The 19,325-nt window shown below is 52.5% G+C and overlaps 8 protein-coding genes across 8 annotated transcripts; 5 read left to right on the forward strand and 3 right to left on the reverse strand.

The window, feature by feature from the left end:
* Positions 1-550: 550 nt before the first annotated feature.
* On the reverse strand, positions 551-4,198 carry IAQ61_004203 (uncharacterized protein). Its single transcript, XM_003838812.2, has 2 exons — positions 3,072-4,198; positions 551-3,025 (listed from the first exon to the last, which is right to left on the reverse strand). Exons 1-2 carry the CDS (start codon positions 3,355-3,357, stop codon positions 795-797), a joined length of 2,517 nt encoding a protein of 838 aa, XP_003838860.1. The 5' UTR covers positions 3,358-4,198; the 3' UTR covers positions 551-794.
* Positions 4,199-6,042: 1,844 nt separating this feature from the next.
* Positions 6,043-7,905, forward strand: IAQ61_004204 (uncharacterized protein; the record flags this gene model as incomplete). The annotated part of the gene is made up of 1 exon (XM_003838813.1): positions 6,043-7,905. One exon carries the CDS (start codon positions 6,043-6,045, stop codon positions 7,903-7,905), a length of 1,863 nt encoding a protein of 620 aa, XP_003838861.1.
* A 144-nt stretch (positions 7,906-8,049) lies between these two features.
* Positions 8,050-10,618, reverse strand: IAQ61_004205 (uncharacterized protein). Its single transcript, XM_003838814.2, has 3 exons — positions 9,475-10,618; positions 9,145-9,423; positions 8,050-9,091 (listed from the first exon to the last, which is right to left on the reverse strand). Exons 1-3 carry the CDS (start codon positions 10,036-10,038, stop codon positions 8,270-8,272), a joined length of 1,665 nt encoding a protein of 554 aa, XP_003838862.1. The 5' UTR covers positions 10,039-10,618; the 3' UTR covers positions 8,050-8,269.
* Positions 10,619-11,534: 916 nt separating this feature from the next.
* On the forward strand, positions 11,535-12,158 carry IAQ61_004206 (uncharacterized protein; the record flags this gene model as incomplete). The annotated part of the gene is made up of 1 exon (XM_003838815.2): positions 11,535-12,158. The coding sequence occupies one exon, from the start codon at positions 11,535-11,537 to the stop codon at positions 12,156-12,158; it is 624 nt and encodes a 207-aa protein (XP_003838863.2).
* Positions 12,159-12,209: 51 nt separating this feature from the next.
* On the forward strand, positions 12,210-12,904 carry IAQ61_004207 (uncharacterized protein; the record flags this gene model as incomplete). Its single annotated transcript, XM_066096242.1, has 2 exons — positions 12,210-12,240; positions 12,540-12,904. 2 exons carry the CDS (start codon positions 12,210-12,212, stop codon positions 12,902-12,904), a joined length of 396 nt encoding a protein of 131 aa, XP_065953560.1.
* A 158-nt stretch (positions 12,905-13,062) lies between these two features.
* SNX4 (intercellular trafficking and secretion) lies at positions 13,063-14,079 on the forward strand (the record flags this gene model as incomplete). Its single annotated transcript, XM_066096243.1, has 1 exon — positions 13,063-14,079. The coding sequence occupies one exon, from the start codon at positions 13,063-13,065 to the stop codon at positions 14,077-14,079; it is 1,017 nt and encodes a 338-aa protein (XP_065953561.1).
* A 306-nt stretch (positions 14,080-14,385) lies between these two features.
* IAQ61_004209 (uncharacterized protein) lies at positions 14,386-15,202 on the reverse strand (the record flags this gene model as incomplete). The annotated part of the gene is made up of 2 exons (XM_066096244.1): positions 15,074-15,202; positions 14,386-14,993 (listed from the first exon to the last, which is right to left on the reverse strand). The coding sequence occupies exons 1-2, from the start codon at positions 15,114-15,116 to the stop codon at positions 14,386-14,388; spliced, it is 651 nt and encodes a 216-aa protein (XP_065953562.1). The 5' UTR covers positions 15,117-15,202.
* A 201-nt stretch (positions 15,203-15,403) lies between these two features.
* On the forward strand, positions 15,404-17,929 carry IAQ61_004210 (uncharacterized protein; the record flags this gene model as incomplete). The annotated part of the gene is made up of 1 exon (XM_003838818.2): positions 15,404-17,929. The coding sequence occupies one exon, from the start codon at positions 15,404-15,406 to the stop codon at positions 17,927-17,929; it is 2,526 nt and encodes an 841-aa protein (XP_003838866.2).
* Between the last annotated feature and the right edge of the window lie 1,396 nt (positions 17,930-19,325).

Here is a 19,325-nt window from a genome sequence, read left to right on the forward strand (position 1 = left end):
CCTTTTTGCAATCGACGAGGTATTGTTTTATTCTTCTTCCCCCACGCCCCCGGTTTCCGCACTCAACGCCCGTGACCACGTATTCCGATGCACAAATTTCCCTACTCCAAATACCCACCTTCAACCCCATCTTGTCTTATCTGTATCTTTGCTCCCCACGAACCCGGGTGCAACATTTCTCTTCCCAGGGTGTTTGAAATCTTCGTCTTTGGGTCTTTTGTTTCCCATTTTCTATTGTTCGCGGCATTCGGAGGTCGGGAGATGTAGCAAAGCGCTTGCGCAAAGGGCTTTGGGCTTGAGATTGGGGAATGCGAAGAAAATTGACTATATGCAAGTGGTGTACAGATATACCCCCATCCGCCCCCTTTTTTCCCCTTTACCTTGCCATGGAGGAGCATTTGAAGAGTGTGCGTGGCATGTGGTGTGCGAGTTTGGTTGCGAAGTCGTGGTGTATATTATGTGAATAGGAAAATGGAAAGGAAGGCAGAGAGACAGAGGTTTATACAACACGCAAAGTACCACAACAGACAATATGCACATTGGCATTCAGTGACAAGACATGCTATGCTATTCCATGCAAAACCTCAAACCTCAAACCTACTCAAACCATTCAAAACCCATGCGAAAACTCTCCAGGCTACTACTGCTGCAAAATCTGGATGTATATAATGCAATCTTCCACGCAAGTTACAAACCACCTCTCGCTAAGCAAAAGTAAGAAAAAACAAACTCGCTGCGTTACAAATGCATATTCATCAGTTCCTCCACGAGGAGGACAAAAGCCAAGCTACAACCTAATGACTTTTCCTCTGCGCATTCGCCAGCGCACTATTCAGCGCAGCCGTAACATCGACATGGAATAATGGCCGATTCAGGCCCTGCACCACTGCAACCCGTCCACTCTTGACCTGTGTGTCCGTCGCACCATACGCCGTGCTGTACTGGAGTTGCTTGCTCAAGCTGCCGGCGTCGCTGTTGCCCTCGCTCTCTGAATGCTGTTGTTGCTGCTGCTCCTGTTGTTGGGCTGTAGCTTCGATATCATGGCTTCGCGAGCGGCTCAGAGTGCGTTGGGCGCGGCGATTAGCTTCCGCTTCCGCTTCGGCGGCGGCAGAGTAGGAGCCGCCGATTTCGGCGACGCTGAAGATGGGTTTCCAGCGGTGGGTGATGCCATTTTCGTTGTCGGGGGTGTAGTAGCCGAAGCCAGCGGCGGCGAGCGCGCGCTTGGTCCACCGGTTGTTGATGTTGCAAAAGTGCCAGTCGACGGTGTCGGGGGCGGCGTATTTATCGAGTTGGTTGCGGACGTCGATGAGGTTTTGGATCGATGTGAGGTCGACGTTGTTGACAGAGGACATGTCGAGGATGATGGCTTTGAGTGTGGGTCGCCCATCGGCGTCAGAGGTCTCCTTGCCACGACGCGGACCGGGGTCGTTCCATGGGCGGTCGCCGGGGCGGGCAAAGCCTGCTGGGTTGGTGCGGCGGGTCTTTTGGAAGATGGTGTCTGTGAGTTGATCGAGGTAATGGTTGGCATTGGGGTAGTTGAAGCCCTCGCTGAATCGGTAGATGAAGATACCTGGGTAAGGATCCAGCAGTTGTATCGAAGGGTTGGAGCCATCCTGGTGATCGAGGGGTAGGAATACTTCACGGACAGAATCCTCGTTCTCTGCTGGGGTCTTGCGTCCACTTGGCCGTTTCTTATCATCATCATGTGGGTCTAGCACATGGTCACCAACGACGGAGTGGATTTTGGCTCGCCCCATGAATCGTCCCTTGGCCTTGAACGCTCGGAAGCCGAATAGGGCGGCAGATACTGATACGGTTACATAGATACCAATCTCAATCGTGGTAAACACTGTAACAATGACACCTGCAAAGAAGATGAAGACCTCAAGAGGAGAAATTCTCCAAAATTGGTAGACAGTATTTGGCGGTGTGATCAGATCACCGACAGCGTGGATAATGACGGCTGAGAGTGCGGCGTTTGGGATATACCAAAACATGGCAGGGAGTGCGTAGATGGCGAGGAGGACCACGACAGCGGTGATGACACCAGCAAAGGGAGTGCGCACACCAGCTTTTGATTTGATAGCTGTTCGGGAGAAGGATCCAGTCGCCGGGTAAGCACCGAGGAAGGGGCCAAGACAGTTGCTAACACCGATGGCCACGAGTTCTTGCGAAGGATTAATAGTGTAGTTGTTCACCCGGCCGAAAGACTTGGCGATGGAGATGTGCTCGATCAACAGGACGATGACCACAGATGGAAGATCGGTGGAGAATGCCTTGACCATGTCGGTGGTAATATTGGGGACGCGAGCGTGCTTGAACCCGCGAGGTACAGATCCTAGGGTTGTAATGATAGGCTTAGTGCCATTAGCCCTGTGCTGTCGGTTCGCCAGGTAGCTAAACAGGACGTAGAGTAGAATGACAAAGGCAGTTCGCAAAGTGTTGAGGAAAAAGAACAACTTTGCTCGGGTGGGAAAGCGCTTAGCCAGCTGATTGCAAGAGAAGCGAATGGCATATAGCAGGAACAAAGCCGTCAGTCCAAAGGAGGCATTGATATCAGTCCGTCCGAGGTACTTGAAGATGTTGATGATCACTTTGTAAGTCGGCTCTCTGGTTGAGAAACCAGTGATACCCATCATGGCTGGCACTTGTCCCGCAGCAATACTGATGGCGGATCCAGTCATGAAAGCCGAGATGGCTGGCAGAGAGATCAAGTCAACGATCCAGCCCAATCGGATAAGACCAAGAAAAAGTACGATGGCACCAGCTACAATGGCAAGGGAGGATGCAATGATGTCTCGCGATATGCCCTCGTCCTTCAGTTTGGCTTCAGCGCTCAGGACCACGTTACCAGTGACCGTAGAGAGAACCGCGACAGGGCCAATGGTGATGTCCTTTGATGTAGCGAAGAACCAATAGATGAGGACACCCATGAAGGAAGAGTAGAGCCCAAACTCGACGGGAAGCTGCGCCAGCTTTGCGTACGCCATGGATTGCGGGACGACAACAGCGCCAACAGTCAGACCTGAGAATGTTAGCAAAATCCAACACCAGACCCGTACTCTACTGACCTGCGACGAGATCCCCGATGAACCATTGCAGGTTATACCGGCCAATCCAGTGAATGAAGGGAAACAGGCTGTAAGCGTACTCGCCGAGTTCCTGACCAGTGGGGATGACTTCATGTAGCCATTCCCTGGCGGTGGGCTCATGCTCGACGTACGCGTCGGCCGAGTCGATTGTGAAGACGCTTTCTCCCCGAGTTACCCGCTCGGAACCGGTTTCGTTGCGATAATGAAGTTGGATCCCCAAGATCTTCGCAAGGCCATGGCCGATCTTGGAGGTTGTGGAAGCCATTAGGTTCTGGCGAGGCAATTCGCCAAGGCGACTGAATCAGTCTGGGAGATAGCACGTGCTTGCCAGTGTGTGGTACGAAGCACTACCAGGTCTGAACAAGCTTTGGAGATGGTGACAAGATATACCGGGGGCGCGGCACCTTATAGCAGCAGACGGCAGTACGGGTGGTGGTCCTGCAAAAGCACAGTGTGGGAGGGTGTTGATAAGCCCAGTCCAGACAGTCCTTTTCCTCCAGCTGGACGAATAGAGAGGGCTTCCTCCCACGCGGACCGCAGTGTCGGGAATGCGGATTTGGAGGGATGAGCGCGATCCTGGCGGTTCAACGTGTGCTCTCCGTGGAAAAAGGGAGAAGGGGTGGAGGAGAGGGACGGGATTGGGCGATCAGGTAACAGGATTGCGTGACCGTTCGTGGTGGATGGATGATAGGGCAGAAGACGACAAAGTATCCAATGCAAGAGGGGGTCCGTGGAAGAGGCAAAAGGAAGTAGGTGCTCTGTACGAGGTACTCGGGGAGCAAGTCACTCCCAATTCCCAGCTCAACCCACGCGCAAGGGTTTGACAAGTGACATAATGCAGCTCCAGGGCCGAGCCATGGTTCTTCCCAAGGTGTGCAAGCTTGTCCGATTTGTTCGCCGCGGTGCTGGGCTTCTGGAATTTCATGGCATGACGGGGCCAGCCTGCAGGGTTGTTAGGCTTGCTAGTGCAAATGGGAGTGGGTGATTGTGTGATGGGTCGCTGAGGAAGGATGTTGGCCGTGTGTTAGGGATTCGCTAGTGTCCAATCGCGAAAGACGAGACGGTGATTGCGTGCTCGGGAGCACATATGTCGTTCGCCCACGGCCGGGGGGGGGGGGGGGGTCAGCGCCAAGGCTGCACCGACGGGAGCGGCTGGCCGGAATTGGAGATCTTCTTGAATCTTGAAGCGACGTAGCAGGGGGGAGGGGGCCCCTGGCCTGCTCTCGGTGGTACATACAAAGTAGAGGTACAGGTACTAGAGTACAAGCTGCCGTATAGTACGAGTAGGTGGTAGTAGATACGTGATTGTATTTGCAATGGGCGTTTGCTTGTGCATCGCTGACAACCTTCTTGTGTCCTACCCTACGCTGGCACATGGATCAGTCCTGCGCCACGTCTTACTGTGTGCCTCCATCGGGTTTAGCGATCAGAGGCGCCTGAGAAGCGCGGTGGGGTGTGGATGTGGGTGTAGGACACCTACAGCTTAGAGTAGTACTCCTACTCTAGTACGGGTGCCTGTTTTGTCCGCACTCTGGGCAGATTGGGTGGAAGTGGATTATGTTGGGGCAAATGACGTCGTGATCTTCCTAGTTGGCGGGTACGTTGAGGATCTACCGAGTGTCGGCACATGCAGCACAAAGAAAGGGAAGACAAGATGGAAATGGAGCCACGGCAGCAGAGAGGATCTGAGCCGAATGTACGAGCCTTGTACTCTTGACTACTCCATCTTTTTTCTTATGCTGTTGTAGCAAGGGTCAGACTTTGGCCACAAGGGACAATGGCGACCCGCAATGATAAGCTTACATCTGCAGCTAAACCATCTGTCTCATGTACAATATACTCTACTAGAAGAAGTCAGCATTGATGCTCCACCATCTTCGATACAACCCGCCTCCAACCACCGAACAAATAAATAACAGTAACTAATCCCGCCAACGAGGAAATCCCTCCACCATGGTGGCAAATCACCCTGGTGGGCAAACCATTCTAACAAGAGAATAAAAAAACAACCAAAAAAAAAACTGGGTTGGAATAAGCTTTTTTGCAAGGGCGAGTGAAAAGGGCAGAGAAGGGGCAGGCGTGGTGCTTTTGATTGGGTGGGGGCTGTTGGCTGTGCTACTCTACCCCAACCATGGCTGCACTACTCGTACTCGGGTGTGGACTACAATATACTCCACATGTGTGTAGGCTATGTACTACCAGAGTAAGGCATGTAGGTGGCATCCAATGGTCATGCGGGAGATGATGCAAGTGTACTTCTGTTTACACCTGCAACCCACCAAGAACATGAAGATATTTGTGCATGAATGTCGGACTATACCGGTAGATGCACTAACTTGTCGCACATAGATGCAACACTTTGGCGGCTGTTGACTGGTTGACCCTAGAGTAGCTGACGGTGCACATTAGGCGTCATGGCATGCATGAAGAAACAATCACATCGTGGACGACAATCGACCTACCTATTCTTTCATGTACGATAACCTTGTGATGCATTCATGAGTAGTATTAACCCTACTTTTGGTACTATACTTGACATCTTCAATAACACCTTGAGCTACTACTACTACTACTACTATCTTGTAGCCTGTCTGACGCAGTAAAACTCATGTTACCCCAAGTATCTCTCTACATTGCCTCACCGCTCAGGGGCAGCCTCGATACCTCCCTTAATACCCACCCCCATACCCACCTCCGTATGGCCATATCTCGATACTGCACTCGATAATCACCTTACCACCTGCCTCACCACCCGGAGCGCCCGATCCATGAGATAACATCAACTCCGAGGTCCATACAAGCCCCACACCCCACATACCCCAACCCCAGACGAAAACAAGCCCACACCACACCAAACTTCACCAAACCCACACTCTCTCCCACGCCATGTCCTCCCCTCTACGATTCCTGGTCGCCGCCTCTGCCCTAGCCAAAGCCAAAGACTGATGACATGGTTTCCCTCCCCGCGGACAATGTCTACCAGCACACCTCACTCCAACATGCCATCCGAGGTGTACGCTCCTCCTCGACCCTGCAATTCCGCGGCCTGAAATACGCCCATGTCCCAGCGCGATACCAAGACTCAACCTCGAATGACACTCTAACACCCGGCTCAGACGGCATCGTCGACGCAACCGCATTCGGCCCATCATGTCCCCAGCACCGCGGCGCCCAGGCATGGGACCTCACGCTCCTGGGAGACGTAGAGCCGCCTCGCTCCAGGGCTCAGGGAAACTGCATCCAGCCAGAAGAAGAGAAAATGGATGAATTCGAATGTCTGCATCTCAACGTCACTGTCCCCGTAGAGCAGAGCTTGCGAGATGGAAATGGAGGGCCAAAGAAGAAGGCGCTTCTTCCTGTGTTTGTCTGGGTGCACGGTGGGGGATTGAGCATGGGATCAAACAGCTGGCCACAATACAACATTTCCAACTTGGTTGCGCGGAGCCTGGAAATCGGACAGCCGGTCATAGGCGTCGCCATCAACTACCGGCTCAACATCTTTGGCTTCCTTGCAAGTCGGGATATTGGTGCAAAGGGGAACATGGGGTTCAAGGACCAGGTCCTGGCTTTCCGCTGGATCAAAAAGCACATTGCCGGCTTTGGCGGCGATCCAGACAAGGTGACAGCGGTGGGGGAGTCCGCGGGTGCAATTTCCCTCTCTACACTGCTGTGTGCTGCTGGTGTCGGCACCCCCGGCCTCTTCGAACGCGTCGTGCTGATGAGCGGGGAGACGACGCTGCGCAAACCGCGACCTCAGACCTGGCAACAGCAACTCTACGAGGAACAATCCACGCTTCTGCACCTCGACCCCTCGGACCCCGCAGCCAGAAGGGAAAAGCTACTCGAAAGCGACGCCGAACAACTCGCCCAACAACTCCCACTCGCCCAGCACTTCACCCCCACAATCGACCGCTCATGGCTCAAAACAGACATCACGCTCGATCTCCTCAGCAACACCCACCGCGCCGAGCACAAACCCTCATGGTGCAAGGAACACGTCGTCGGCGACTCCGCACACGACGGCACGGTGCTCAAAACCAGAATCCTAGATCACCCACACGTACTAGAGCGCCTTCGCGACGCATGCGCAACCTATCTCACACCCAGCGAGACAAACGACCTGCTCAGCGCCTACAAGCTCCACGACAGCGGCAGCAATGCCACCACCACGAAAGAGGAACAAATAGACCGTCTCCGCGCCCTCGTCTCAGAACTCCGCTTCTACCTCCCCACCCTCGCCGTACATCGTGGCTGGCAAAACCGCCCATCCATGCGTTACCACTTCCACGTCCCCAACCCCTTCCCCGGCCCGTTCAAGGGCCTGGCCTCGCATGAACTGGACGTCGCATTTCTGCTGCAGAATTTCAATCAGCAGATGAATGAGGAGGCGAGGGCGGTTGCACAGGGTATTGCGGATTGGTTTATTGGGTTTGCAAATGGGTGTGGGTTGGAGGGCGGAGAAAGAAAAGGGTCGGAGGGAGATGCAAGAGCAGAAGCACGAGGGAAAGCAGCAAGAACAAAAACCCCATCACCACCAACCCCCCCAATCCTAATCTTCTCCCCAACAGGCACACACCACCTCCCCGCCTCCATCTACGACCAAACCTACCGCGCCAACCGCGGCAAACTGCTCGAATCCATCGGCGCACACAAACTCTGGTGTGTAGCGGAGATATGGCAGGGCGTGCGCAAGGACGAGCCTGAGGATCCTGAAGATCCTGAACAAGGACGACGAGGAAACCAAGATAGGGAAGGTCGGGGTGACGATGACGCGGTACAAAATGTCCAGCGCACGGCGCGCGCACGGTTATGAGTAGAAGAAACAAGCACGTCGGAGTACTGGGCAGGATAATGGCAATGTGTCTGTGTGTGTATACTTCAAGACCCAAGGCATCGGGAGAATTCCACGCGAGGAGTAAATCGAATGTACATAGTAACACACGTAGTAAAAAAACCCCATGAGCCTGCACAGCCATTTTTACGTATTTACAATTCTATATTTTCACCCTCTCATTTCCTGGGAAACAAGGGGTCGGGTATTTTTCTGTCTACAAGATTCATTCGTGTTTCTATGTTCCAAGAGCGCCAGGGCATGGCCTTGGGTATCTATTTCCCACCGGGACAGAAAGGAAAAGTTGCGCAAAGCGAGGAGAGGGTGGTACAGTGTGAGCTCACTCTCACTCCTTTTTGGCCTCGCGAGCGGGCTTCGTGTCTTTGCTAGAGGGCTCCTCGCCTCGCCTGGCACGGTCGTCTTGCTCGGTACGCTCGGAGCTACCGCCAAAGGCGTCGCCGGCACTGGCTTCTGCCTCTTTGCTTTCTTCGGCCTTTTTGGCCTCTTTGCGAGCGTGCTTCTCGTCTTCGTCAATGTCTTCGTGATCTTTGGGCGAGGCGGTGGCTTTGTTCTCCACAGTCTCCGTTTGCTCGTTTTCCTCGTTGATGAGTTCTTGCTGCTCCTTGAGCACCTCCAGACGCTGCTTGTTGGTAGCAGCACCCTCAGTGTTGTGCACTTCGAGTTCAATCTCGTGGAACAGCTCTTCAGGAATACTGGAGAGGACTGCCTCCAATGCGTCAATCTGCGATGTCATCTCCGTCTCCTTGCCCTGAGCATAGACAAAAGCATTGGAGAGAACCAAGAGAGTGGATGGGACTCCGTGCTTGAGACGCAGGTCCAGCCAGCTTTGTAGGTCGTCCCTCAGACGGCCAGGGGAGACACCATACGTTCGAAGACCGCGGCTCGCGCAGGCAGTCTGCAATTCTGGAACAGAGAGCGATTCGACGCCTTCGTACGCAATGGCCCTATCATCACGTTTGATCTGGCGCATGCGAAGTCGGATTTGGTAACGGAGGAAGTTGTCGGTGCCGAATGATGTGATGTTCATGTACCGGCAGATGGAGACGAGCTGGGGTCGCGACAAGTTGTCCAAGGTCAAATCATCCTTGAAAATCTTGCACACCTTGATGATCTCCTCTGGGCTTGGTTTTTCGCCTGTCGTCCGTACCTGTCTGGGTCAGTCCCACTGTCTAGCAGCCTGAACCATCAAGCAGTGCCTACCTTGCGGAAGAAATTGGCAAACTCTTCGGTCTGTGCATTCTCAGGCGAGACAGGCAGACCTGTCTCTTTTAACGTTTGGCGGAGGAAGTCACTGACATCCTTGCGGGTAGCCCGAAGAGCCTTTGCTTTGTCGTCTTTGGCTGTCTGACCCTCGTATGTGCTGGGGAGCATATTGGGGAAGAGCTTGAGTGCTACTGGGAGCAGCAATTCAGCAAACGGGACGATGATGAATGGCAGGAAGGGGATCAAGCGACCGAGATCCTGAACTGTTCGTTGAAGCTGTTTCCCTGTCAGTCTTTTGCCATGCCGTTTGGCCTAGGGGGAAGTTACCTGACGACGCTCTCGACGGGTAAGCTCGTATCCAGCAGCCATCTTCAGGGCCAGTTTTGAACTGATTCTGATCTCGAAGCCGAGGAGTTTTGTTCCATCCCAGTAGTGTACTGCTTCATGCTTGATCTTTTGCCAGAGGGTCAATTTCTTCTTCTCTGCCTCCTTCTTTGCAATGGCCTTCATCTCGTCCTTGGTTGTGGCCGATGCCTTGTCCGCCGCCAATTCGGTCATGGTTTGCACATCCTGCGCTGGTGTTTTTGGGTTGGCCGTAGCGCCAGTCTTGGGAATAATGGCTTCTTCCTTGTCCAGCGGAGGTGCGGTTTGTTGCTGGGCTGCTCGCTGTTCTGGCTGGAGTGGTTTGCTGGCCTGCTTGGGATCAAAGCCAGGGGGCGGATAGTTTTGCGCAGAGGATGACGTAGTTTCGGTTTGCAGAGTGCGTAGGGGGATGAAAAGGCGGAAGGCAGGGTCCGGTCGAAGCATCGGACGGTGTGCTCGCATGCTGGTTCGCATGCCCGCTCTGAAGACTGCGGGCGCTGCCCGAGAGGCAACTCTTCTGGCGTACATTGCGCCTAGGCAAATGGAAGAACAGAGGAAGACACGGGGTGTGTGGAGGCCAGAGGTTAAGGAGCTAGTATGGCAAGATTGATGGTACAGTACAGGCAATGGAAAAAAGGTGGTGGTGAAGACAAGAGAAGTGGATGCAGAAAGGCAAGGAGTGATGTGGGATGTAGTACTCTAGTCGAGCTGATGAAATTGCGCTCTGACGAGACGGTTACGGCGTTAGTAGGCTCAGGTACGCTGCGGTGATCGCAAAAGCTTGGCTTTTCCCTTGCCACGAACGGGGCCCTCTAGAAGGCTCCGAATGATGCTACGGCATTACCTGGATAGAGAGAGGGTAGCCTGGGTACGTGAAAGCTCGGGGAAGACGACGAGGGAGAAACCGGGTTGCTGTCAGTCAGCTGTCTGCATAGGTACTATAGTTCCTGTATGTGACGTGCACGACGATGGTTAGCCGATCTAGGATTGCAGAGAGTACTAGAGATGGTGCAAGCAGTCGCATGTGTTTACACATCGGGCATGGTTGTGCTGCGAAAAAGAAGAAGAAAAGGGAGGAATGGTGAGCTGTCAAAGGGTGCGCTGTGTGCTGTTGCTGTGAAGGTGGACACACACACACACACACACACACACACACACCCGTACCTAGGCTTTCCCCTTCCCTCTTCCTTCCAACGCCCGCCGCCGAATCGCCGAGAGTGACATGGGGGGACGAGGCGACCAGCTCATCAACCATTCACTACTCTAGACATGAAAACCTAGTCCCAGCTTTCCTGGTCATCGTAAGAGTACTGCCCATGGCTTTCTTTCGCCGACTCGCCCACCCTCAAGAGATGGAGAACCCGGCCTGCCAACCGTCCTTAACCGCCAACCGCCAACCGTCCACACCGTCCGCACCCGTCCCCTCGGACCCCTCCCCCACCCGAAGGCCATCGCATTCCCTTTTCACGCTGATCGCCCCAACCGTCGGCTTTCTCTCTCCCTCCCGCTATACTATTCAATCACATCTCGCCTCTTTTTTTCACGCCCAGACTTGTACAACTTCCGATAACTTTTTTTTTTTTTAATTTCCATCACTTCCCCTTCCCCTCCCTTCCAACTTCCACACCATCATCACCACCACCATGGATCTTTTCTAGCGACTGCGGACTTCCGGCGAAGCCTATGAGCTTCTGTTTCCCCTTCTCAACCCAATATTCATAGCAGTATAACCGCAAATACATACAGCCATCCTCCTAATTGTCCAGACATATCCTTCTGCCACCATGGTCGCGCCTATGCTATCGCGCGCAGCGAGGGTCATACTGGTCGGCCCGCCAGGCGTTGGAAAGGGCACGCAAACAGAGCGGCTGATGCAAAAGTTCCCTCAATTGCAGTCAATCAGCTCGGGCGATTTATTGAGGAAAAATGTTCGCGACCGGACTCCTCTCGGTATGCCTGCGACTGCTGTCCATTGAGATCGTCAAAGTGCTGACGCGACACAAGGCATACAGGCCGAGTCCAAGATGAAGGCTGGCGCCTTAGTACCCGACACCATGATTTTACGACTGATCATCAACGAGTTGACGACCCGCGGATGGATTCATGACAGTACGCTACGGCCCTATGCCGTCTATTCCAGCTCATTCGCCATGGAAAGGGCAGATGCCTCGGTGGACTCGGTCATGATACCATCGCAAATCAAGACATCCAAGTATACCTTCTCAGACCAACCCTCAGCCTCTTTCATCCTCGACGGCTTTCCGCGAACCGCCATGCAAGCCATTCAGCTGGACAACATTGTCCCCATCAACCTGGTGGTGAATCTCAATACTCCTAGCGAGATCATCATCGATCGCATTTGCAATCGCTGGGTCCATGCGCCTTCAGGGCGCGTCTACAATACCACATTCAATGCGCCCAAGGTGGAGGGCAAGGACGACGTCACTGGAGAGCCACTCACGCGACGCCCAGATGATGACCCGGATGTGTGGAAAGCACGACTGAAGAGTTTCAAGGAGAACAACGAACCGCTGCTCGAGCATTACGACAAGCTCGGTGTATTATGGACTGCCAACGGTAACAGCAGTGACGAGATCTCTCCACAGCTTTTCAAAGAGTTCGCCAAAAGATTCAGTGTCGAACAGTGATACCCCACTTGAATTCTCATGTATGACCAGGTTTGACCACGCATAAGCAGTATGGATTTTGCATTTCTAGTTGTCGTGATTGGTATAGGCGGTCTTCTGGCCATTGCTTTTTGGGACATCACAGTCACTTTGGAGAATGGACCGCGTGAGTGCAGTGTTTGAGTAACCGGTAGCTTCCTTCACATTCATTGTAGATATAGGCGATTTGCCGACTTGGTCTTTAGAGCTACGCATTTCAGACAATCAATCATTGATAGCTTATCAACTTCGCTTTTGTTCAGCATTTCTCAATCTCATTCTTTTGTCCTTGCATCGCCGCGCGCCGACCCGGTAGATGGCCTTGGACGAGGTGTCGCGGCGTAACGCGCCCGCTCCTCAGAGCCCCGCAAGCCCAAGCTTTAAGGCTCAGGACCCCAGCAACCCAGACGTCACTCCACCCAGGCTCACCATCGACAACAACACCAACCAACAGCAATCCGCAGCCGTTCGAAGATCTCCTCGAGGATCCCGAATACGATCAGCTCAGTGACAGAGACGAACTAGAGGCCAATCTCCGTGATCTCATTCAAGACCTAGCCACCGTCCGCAGCCGCGCAATGGCCGCCGACTTCAGCGAAGGGCGCCTGGAGACATTCGTGGGCAGCCCGCAAAAGGAGTTGGCCGGGACACAGAATCAATATGTCTCTTATCAAGTCACCACGAAGGTTGGTCCTCGAATTGCAGCTGGGCGGCTGCGCGCTGAATAGCGGTCATGCTGATGAATCACCACCAGTCGGATTTCCAGTCCTTCCAAAAACCAGAGTTTACCGTCCGACGTCGCTTTACAGATTTCGTCTTTCTGTACAAGCAACTCTCAAAGGAGTATCCACAATGCGCCGTCCCGCCGCTGCCCGACAAGCACAAGATGGAGTATGTGCGAGGAGACCGTTTCGGGCCGGATTTCACCCAGAGGAGGGCACACTCATTGCACCGATTCTTGAAGCGCATATCGTTACATCCAGTCTTACGGAGAGCTATGCTGGTTATTAATTTTCTTGAATCCCCAGACTGGAATCAGCACATGAAGGGAAGATCATCACGAGCTGCAAGTGGGTCGGAGCAGGGCAGCACCGGCTTCGTCGATGCGCTGGCCGATACCTTTGTCAATACGTTCACAAAAGTACACAAGCCAGATAAGCGGTTTATCGAAGTCAGTGAGCGAGCGAACAAGCTGAGCGAGGACCTGGCCAATGTCGAGAAAGTGACCGTCAAGGTAGCCAGGCGGCAAGGTGACCTAGAGACAGACTACGCCGACCTAGCCACCCAATGTCAGAAGCTCACTGCTCTCGAGCCTGCCGTTGACGGAACGCTGACATCTTTCGCTGCGTCCGTCACTACAACTTCGCAGGGATTCAAATCTATTCACGACCACACCGATCAGAATTACCTCACCAGCCTTCGAGATATGGATGCTTATATTCAAGCCCTCAAGACGCTCCTCCGCACCCGAGAAGCGAAGCAACTTGACTTCGAGCAGCTTAGTGAATATCTTGCCAAATCTGCCGCCGACCGTGATTCACTAGCCAGTTCGCACGGCGCGGGCATGGGCGCTTCTGGCTTCCTACGGTCCAAGGTCGAAGACTTTCGGGGTATTGACCACGACCAGGCGCGCCGCCAACGGGTCCGTAAGCTGGAAGTTGAAATCGAGCGACTAACGAGTGAGGTCGAGTTGTCGAAGAAGTCCAGCGAAGCATTCGATGAACACACCGTCAAGGAAGTCGCCGACTTTGAGCGTATCAAGTCCATCGAGTTCAAGGACACACTGGGCGATCTGGCGGATGCGCATGTGGACTTTTTCCAGGGTACGATTGAGACGTGGGAAGGCTTCTTGGAGGATATGCGCAAGGAGGAGGATCAGAGGAAGGCGGTTGGGGCATCGTAGGCTGATGCGCATGGGCTTCCTGATCCGGTGGGTATGAAGGCTGCAGTAGATCAAGAGAATGCAAAGAGAGTGGCTAGGCTCAGTTCGCTAGGGTTCGGGCTGGATATGTTGGGTCACCTTGGGTATCAGGCGTCTTAGATGCCGTGGCATTGGTTGTGGTTGCAGCGGCTAGCCTGCCATCTTTTTTCATCTTTGTCGCAATAGAGACACCGAATGAACAACATTCATGATTTTAGTGAATCCACATGTTTCACTGTAGAGAGCAATCATGAAACACTCCACGTCCCCTCATGTGCGCCAATCATCTCAAGTATCCAGGCCCCCAACTGCCAACGACGCCACAAAACTTTCCAAGCCCCCGTCATCCATCGACCCCGTCTCCCCACCCCTCATGTACACATCCTCACTCCCAACCACCCCCTCCCCGTCATGTATAACCACAGCCTCCCTCCTCCGCCTCCTAACATCCCTCTCTCTCTCCTCGGCCCCGATCCCCCTCTCCTGCCCATCCCGCTCCACATTCCCAATCACCCTCCACCTCCCAACCCGCCTCCCCATCCGCGCAACCTGCCCCTCCTTCCATATCCCAAGCTCACACAGCATATTCATCGCCAATTGCGCCTTGCGCCTCGTATCCTCATCCGCGCTCTTGAGATCGCGCAGCAGGGCCTTGCGCGCAGACTTGTTGGCATAGAAGCGCGTGCATAGGATGCGGGTTGCCGAGGCGCGGAGCTCCGTGTTGTGGGATGTTGCGAGCAGGAGGAGGGACGAGGGGTGGATCGAGTCTTCTTGGTGGGTGGTGTTGGGGGGCAGTGTGGAGGGGGGTGGGGCAGGCGAGTTGTGGATTGTGGTGAGTTCGAGTATGTTGTTTAGGCCGCGGGAGACTTGGTGTATGGCGACGAAGGTGAAGACGCCTGAGGGGTCGGATATGTTAGTTGATGGTGTTGCAGTGGTGAGATTGAAAGGGTAGTAGAAGGGTAGGAGGGAGGTTTACCTAGACCGAGCCACAGATAGTGGTCGGGGATGTTGGGTGTCATGATCGGTAGTGGTAGATCATGGTGTAGATTGTACACTTTTAACGGCTATCCATCTTTTGACTGTGAATGCTATTGTAGCAACCGCGATGATGGCGCCAGCCGCATGTGGGGCAGGCGCACCTGCAGGGCTGCGCCGTATCACGCTAGCCAGGGTCCTCCCATGCTTGTTGCCAAGATTTCGAAATAATTTCAGCGACTTGCCATTTCAAGTCCTCCACGAGCTTTTCCTGCCGCCATACTCGACATCTCCACACGCCCTTTGCGGCTCCACAAATCTCACTCTCAGGATGCCGCCCTCTCAGCTCAAGCGGCTGAAGGCCTCACTCCGTGAACAGGGCATCACCGGGCCCCAAAAGTCCAAGAAACAGAAGAAAGCGCAGTCGAAAAACGCGGACCACCGCGCCAAAAAGGCGACTGCGCTCGCCTCGATTCGCGAATCATTCAATCCATTTGAATTCAAGCACCTTGCGCGTCCAAAAAAGTTCGCCTACGTCTCTACACAGCCTGAAAATGGCGTCAAGAAGATCCTGGGCCGGCCTGGCGTCACCAAGAGCGCGGGTGAGGAGACGCGCAGAAAGACGCTGTTACCCGAGATGCATCGTAAGAACAAGGTCGGAGGCATTCTGGATAAGCGAATTGGCGAGAATGACCCAACGATGAGCTTGGAGGATCGCATGATGGCGAGGTTCGAGCGCGAGCAGCAGCGCAAGAGGGGTGGAAACGTGTTCGATCTTGAAGATGGCGGAGATGACGAGATTATGCTTACGCACGATGGCCAGACTTTGAGATTTGATGATGAGATTGGAGAGGAGGACTATGACGCTGCGAGCGTGGCTGGCTCGAGCGATGACGAGGACGGATTTTTAAAGAAGAAACGAAGAAGAGACGATGTCGATGGTGAAGAAGGTGAGGCTGCGCCTGAGGAGGAGCAGCCAGAAAGGAAGAAGAGTAAAGCGGAAGTCATGAAAGAGGTCATGGCAAAGTCCAAGCTACACAAGTACGAGCGTCAGGCACAAAAGGAGGATGACGACGAGCTTCGAGAAAAGCTCGACAAGGACCTCAATGATGTCTTAGCTGCTCTTCGTGAGCACATCAACAAGAAGCCAGAGGCCGAGAAACCAAAGGATGACGGTGACAACACCTTCGGTATCAATGCTGATCGCGCAGCACTGCTTGCAGGAAGTTCACAGTTGGAGAAGGACCGTGAGTACGACAAGCGAGTGCGCCAGCTGCTGCAAGACGAACGAGCGAAGCCTACCGAGCGGACCAAGACCGAGGAAGAGAAGGCCAAGGAAGAGGCTGATCGTCTGAAAAAGTTGGAAGAGAAACGTATGAAGCGTATGCGAGGAGAGCCTACAAGCGACGACGAGGAGGAGCCTCGTAGGAAGGGCAAGGCCACTGTCGACGAGAGCGAAGATGAAGATGATGACAGCGTCCCGGATGATGCTGCTGAGTTTGGTCTCCGAGCTGCCACTGTCCCTTCGAGTCGACCAGAGGGTGTCGAAGATGAGGACGACTTCGAGATGGACGATGATCTCATTGCCACTGACTCGGAAGCAGACATCTCGGACGAAGAGTCTGATAACGCGTCTGCGGCTGATGACACTATGGCAATGGATGATGATGACGCAGACTTTTTGAAAAACGTCCTTCCTAATCGTAAAGAGCAACCGAAAGCTGTAAAAGGCGTTCTGACACTTACTACGGAGCCTTCTTCGAAGCTGGCTTTCACATACCCTTGCCCTAGATCTCATGAGGAGCTGTTGGAGGTGTTCAAAGGTGTCGCCCCCAACGATACGTCTGTGGTCATTCAGAGGATACGCGCACTCTATCATGCGGGTCTACATGCAGACAACAAGAACAAGCTTGCAGACTTTGCATGTGCGCTGATCGATCATGTCGTATTTCTCTCGAATGAGACACCTGCTGCTTCATTGGCAGTGATTGAGGCTATCATCCGTCACATTCACTCCATGTCACGTTCATATTCCGTCCAGATTGCTACGAAGTTTTGCGAGCACCTCAAGGAGCTCCAAAACTCAAACGCTCCGACAGCAGGGGATCTTGCTTTGCTCACAGCCATCGGATCCATATATCCCACGTCTGATCACTTCCATCAAGTCGTCACACCCGCCATCACACTCATGGCGCGCTGGATGGGTCTCACTACACCAGCGTCGACGAACGACGTCGCAACTGGCGCTTTCATCGGGTCAATTTGCTTACAATACCAAACTCTCGCAAAGCGCTACATCCCTGAGTTCATCCGCTACACCAGCCTCTGCCTCACCTCGTCTCACGCAAACCCCACGCTCCTCACCGTCCACTCCAAGAACATCCTCACAGCCGCCGACCTCTGGAGCGCCTCCCCCTCCTTCACCGAAATCTTTACCCCCCTCCTCGCCCCCCTAAAATCCGCCTCGCAAACCTCGACCCTCCAAACCCTCCACGCCCGCCTCTCCGTCGCCCGCTCCAAACGCCGGCCCCAACTCCTCCACCACCACCGCCCCCTCCCCATCAAATCCAGCATCCCCAAGTTTGAGGAATCCTTCGACCCCAACAAGCACTACGACCCCAACAAAGAGCGTAGCGAGGCCGTCCGCCTACAGAAGGAATACAAGCGTGAGCGCAAGGGCGCGCTCCGCGAGCTCCGCAAAGACGCCAATTTCATCGCCAGAGAGACGCTTCGCGAGAAGAAGGAGAAGGATGCGGCATATGAGCAGAAGTATCGGCGGTTGGTGGCGGAGATCCAGGGCGAGGAGGGCAGGGAGAAGAATTTGTATGAGAGGGAGAAGAAGAGGCGGAAGAGTTAGTGGTCGTTGGGTTTGGGGAAGTGAGGAGAGAGAAAAATGTAGATTAGGCTTTAGGAGAAACAACGACATTGTTGGTTTAGAAATGGTATTTTTCACCCAATCTATCCACACAGACATGAAACTGTGTTGTGCAAAAAAGGAGCAAAAGATTTGTGCCACATCATCACCAGGCTCTCCCACTTGATAGTTCCTCCAACAAATTTAGCAAACACTCTACCTCGCGCTCTGGTTCCTGACTTATCTCTCTACTTGTTTCAGACAAAAAGAAAAAAACCCCAAAGAAGCACAAGGCAGCAAAAAATTTGCTATTTCTTGCTCTGCCTTTACCAGTACCACTAAATATACAGTTTTAAGCTTTGTGTATTCTGTAAACGGGTATTTATTCAGCCTATAGTTACTGCTAATTATGCTACATTTAGGGCTTCCTTTAGCGTTGTAAAGGGCTTGGGCTTATGCCTAAGTGTTGCAGGAGGGATAACAACCGGATCACGGAGCATCTTGATCCAATTAATCCTAATCAATCCTAATTAATACCCCTATATAACCCACTATCTAATTAACTGCTAGCTTACTACTAAGTACCTAATAAAAGAAGGAGCTCTAGTAAGGAAGGTTTACTAATTATACACCTTCTAGTAAGGGTAGCTAAAGCTCTATATATATAAGTCTAATTGTAGTAGAGATAATCTAATAATCTATCTCCTAAATTATCCCTAACCTTATTAATCTAAATTTCTATAGTTATAAGCCTAGATTACGCTTTACCTTATTAAAGATTATCCTATCTATTTAAGCGTACTACTTAACTTAATTACTATAGAAATTTGGATCACTAAGGTTAGGAATAATTTAGGAGATGGATTATTAGATTATATCTACTACAATCGTACTTATATATATAGAGCTTTAGCTACCCTTACTAGAAGGTAAATAATTAGTAAACCTTCCTTACTAGAGCTCCTGCTTTTTATTAGGCACTTAGTAGTAAGCTAGCAGTTAATTAGATAGTAGGTTATATAGGGGTATTAATTAGGGTTAATTAGATTAAGATACTTTATAATCTAGTTAATATCCCTCCTATAATACACCCCCTAGGTATAGGTAGATCTTTTATTATTATAGTTACACTTATAGTTAGTAGGTAGTATAGCTAATTAGAGCGTTATATATCTAAAGGGTTAAATTAGCTTACCCTTTAGATACTAACTAGCGCGCCTTCCTTATTTAGCCTACGCTTACGCGCGTAGATATTATCTAGACTAAGCTCTATAACTCTATCTACCTAACTATAATCTTTACTATAGCTTAAATTATAAGATTATATAACTCTAAAGATCTAAACTATACTTATATCCTTACTAACCTATATCTTAGTTAAAGTTAAAACCTACTACTT

The sequence above is a fragment of the Plenodomus lingam genome, assembly GCF_022343315.1.
Source record: "Plenodomus lingam strain CAN1 chromosome Unknown contig_19, whole genome shotgun sequence".
In the NCBI taxonomy this organism is placed as follows: Eukaryota; Fungi; Ascomycota; class Dothideomycetes; order Pleosporales; family Leptosphaeriaceae; genus Plenodomus; species Plenodomus lingam.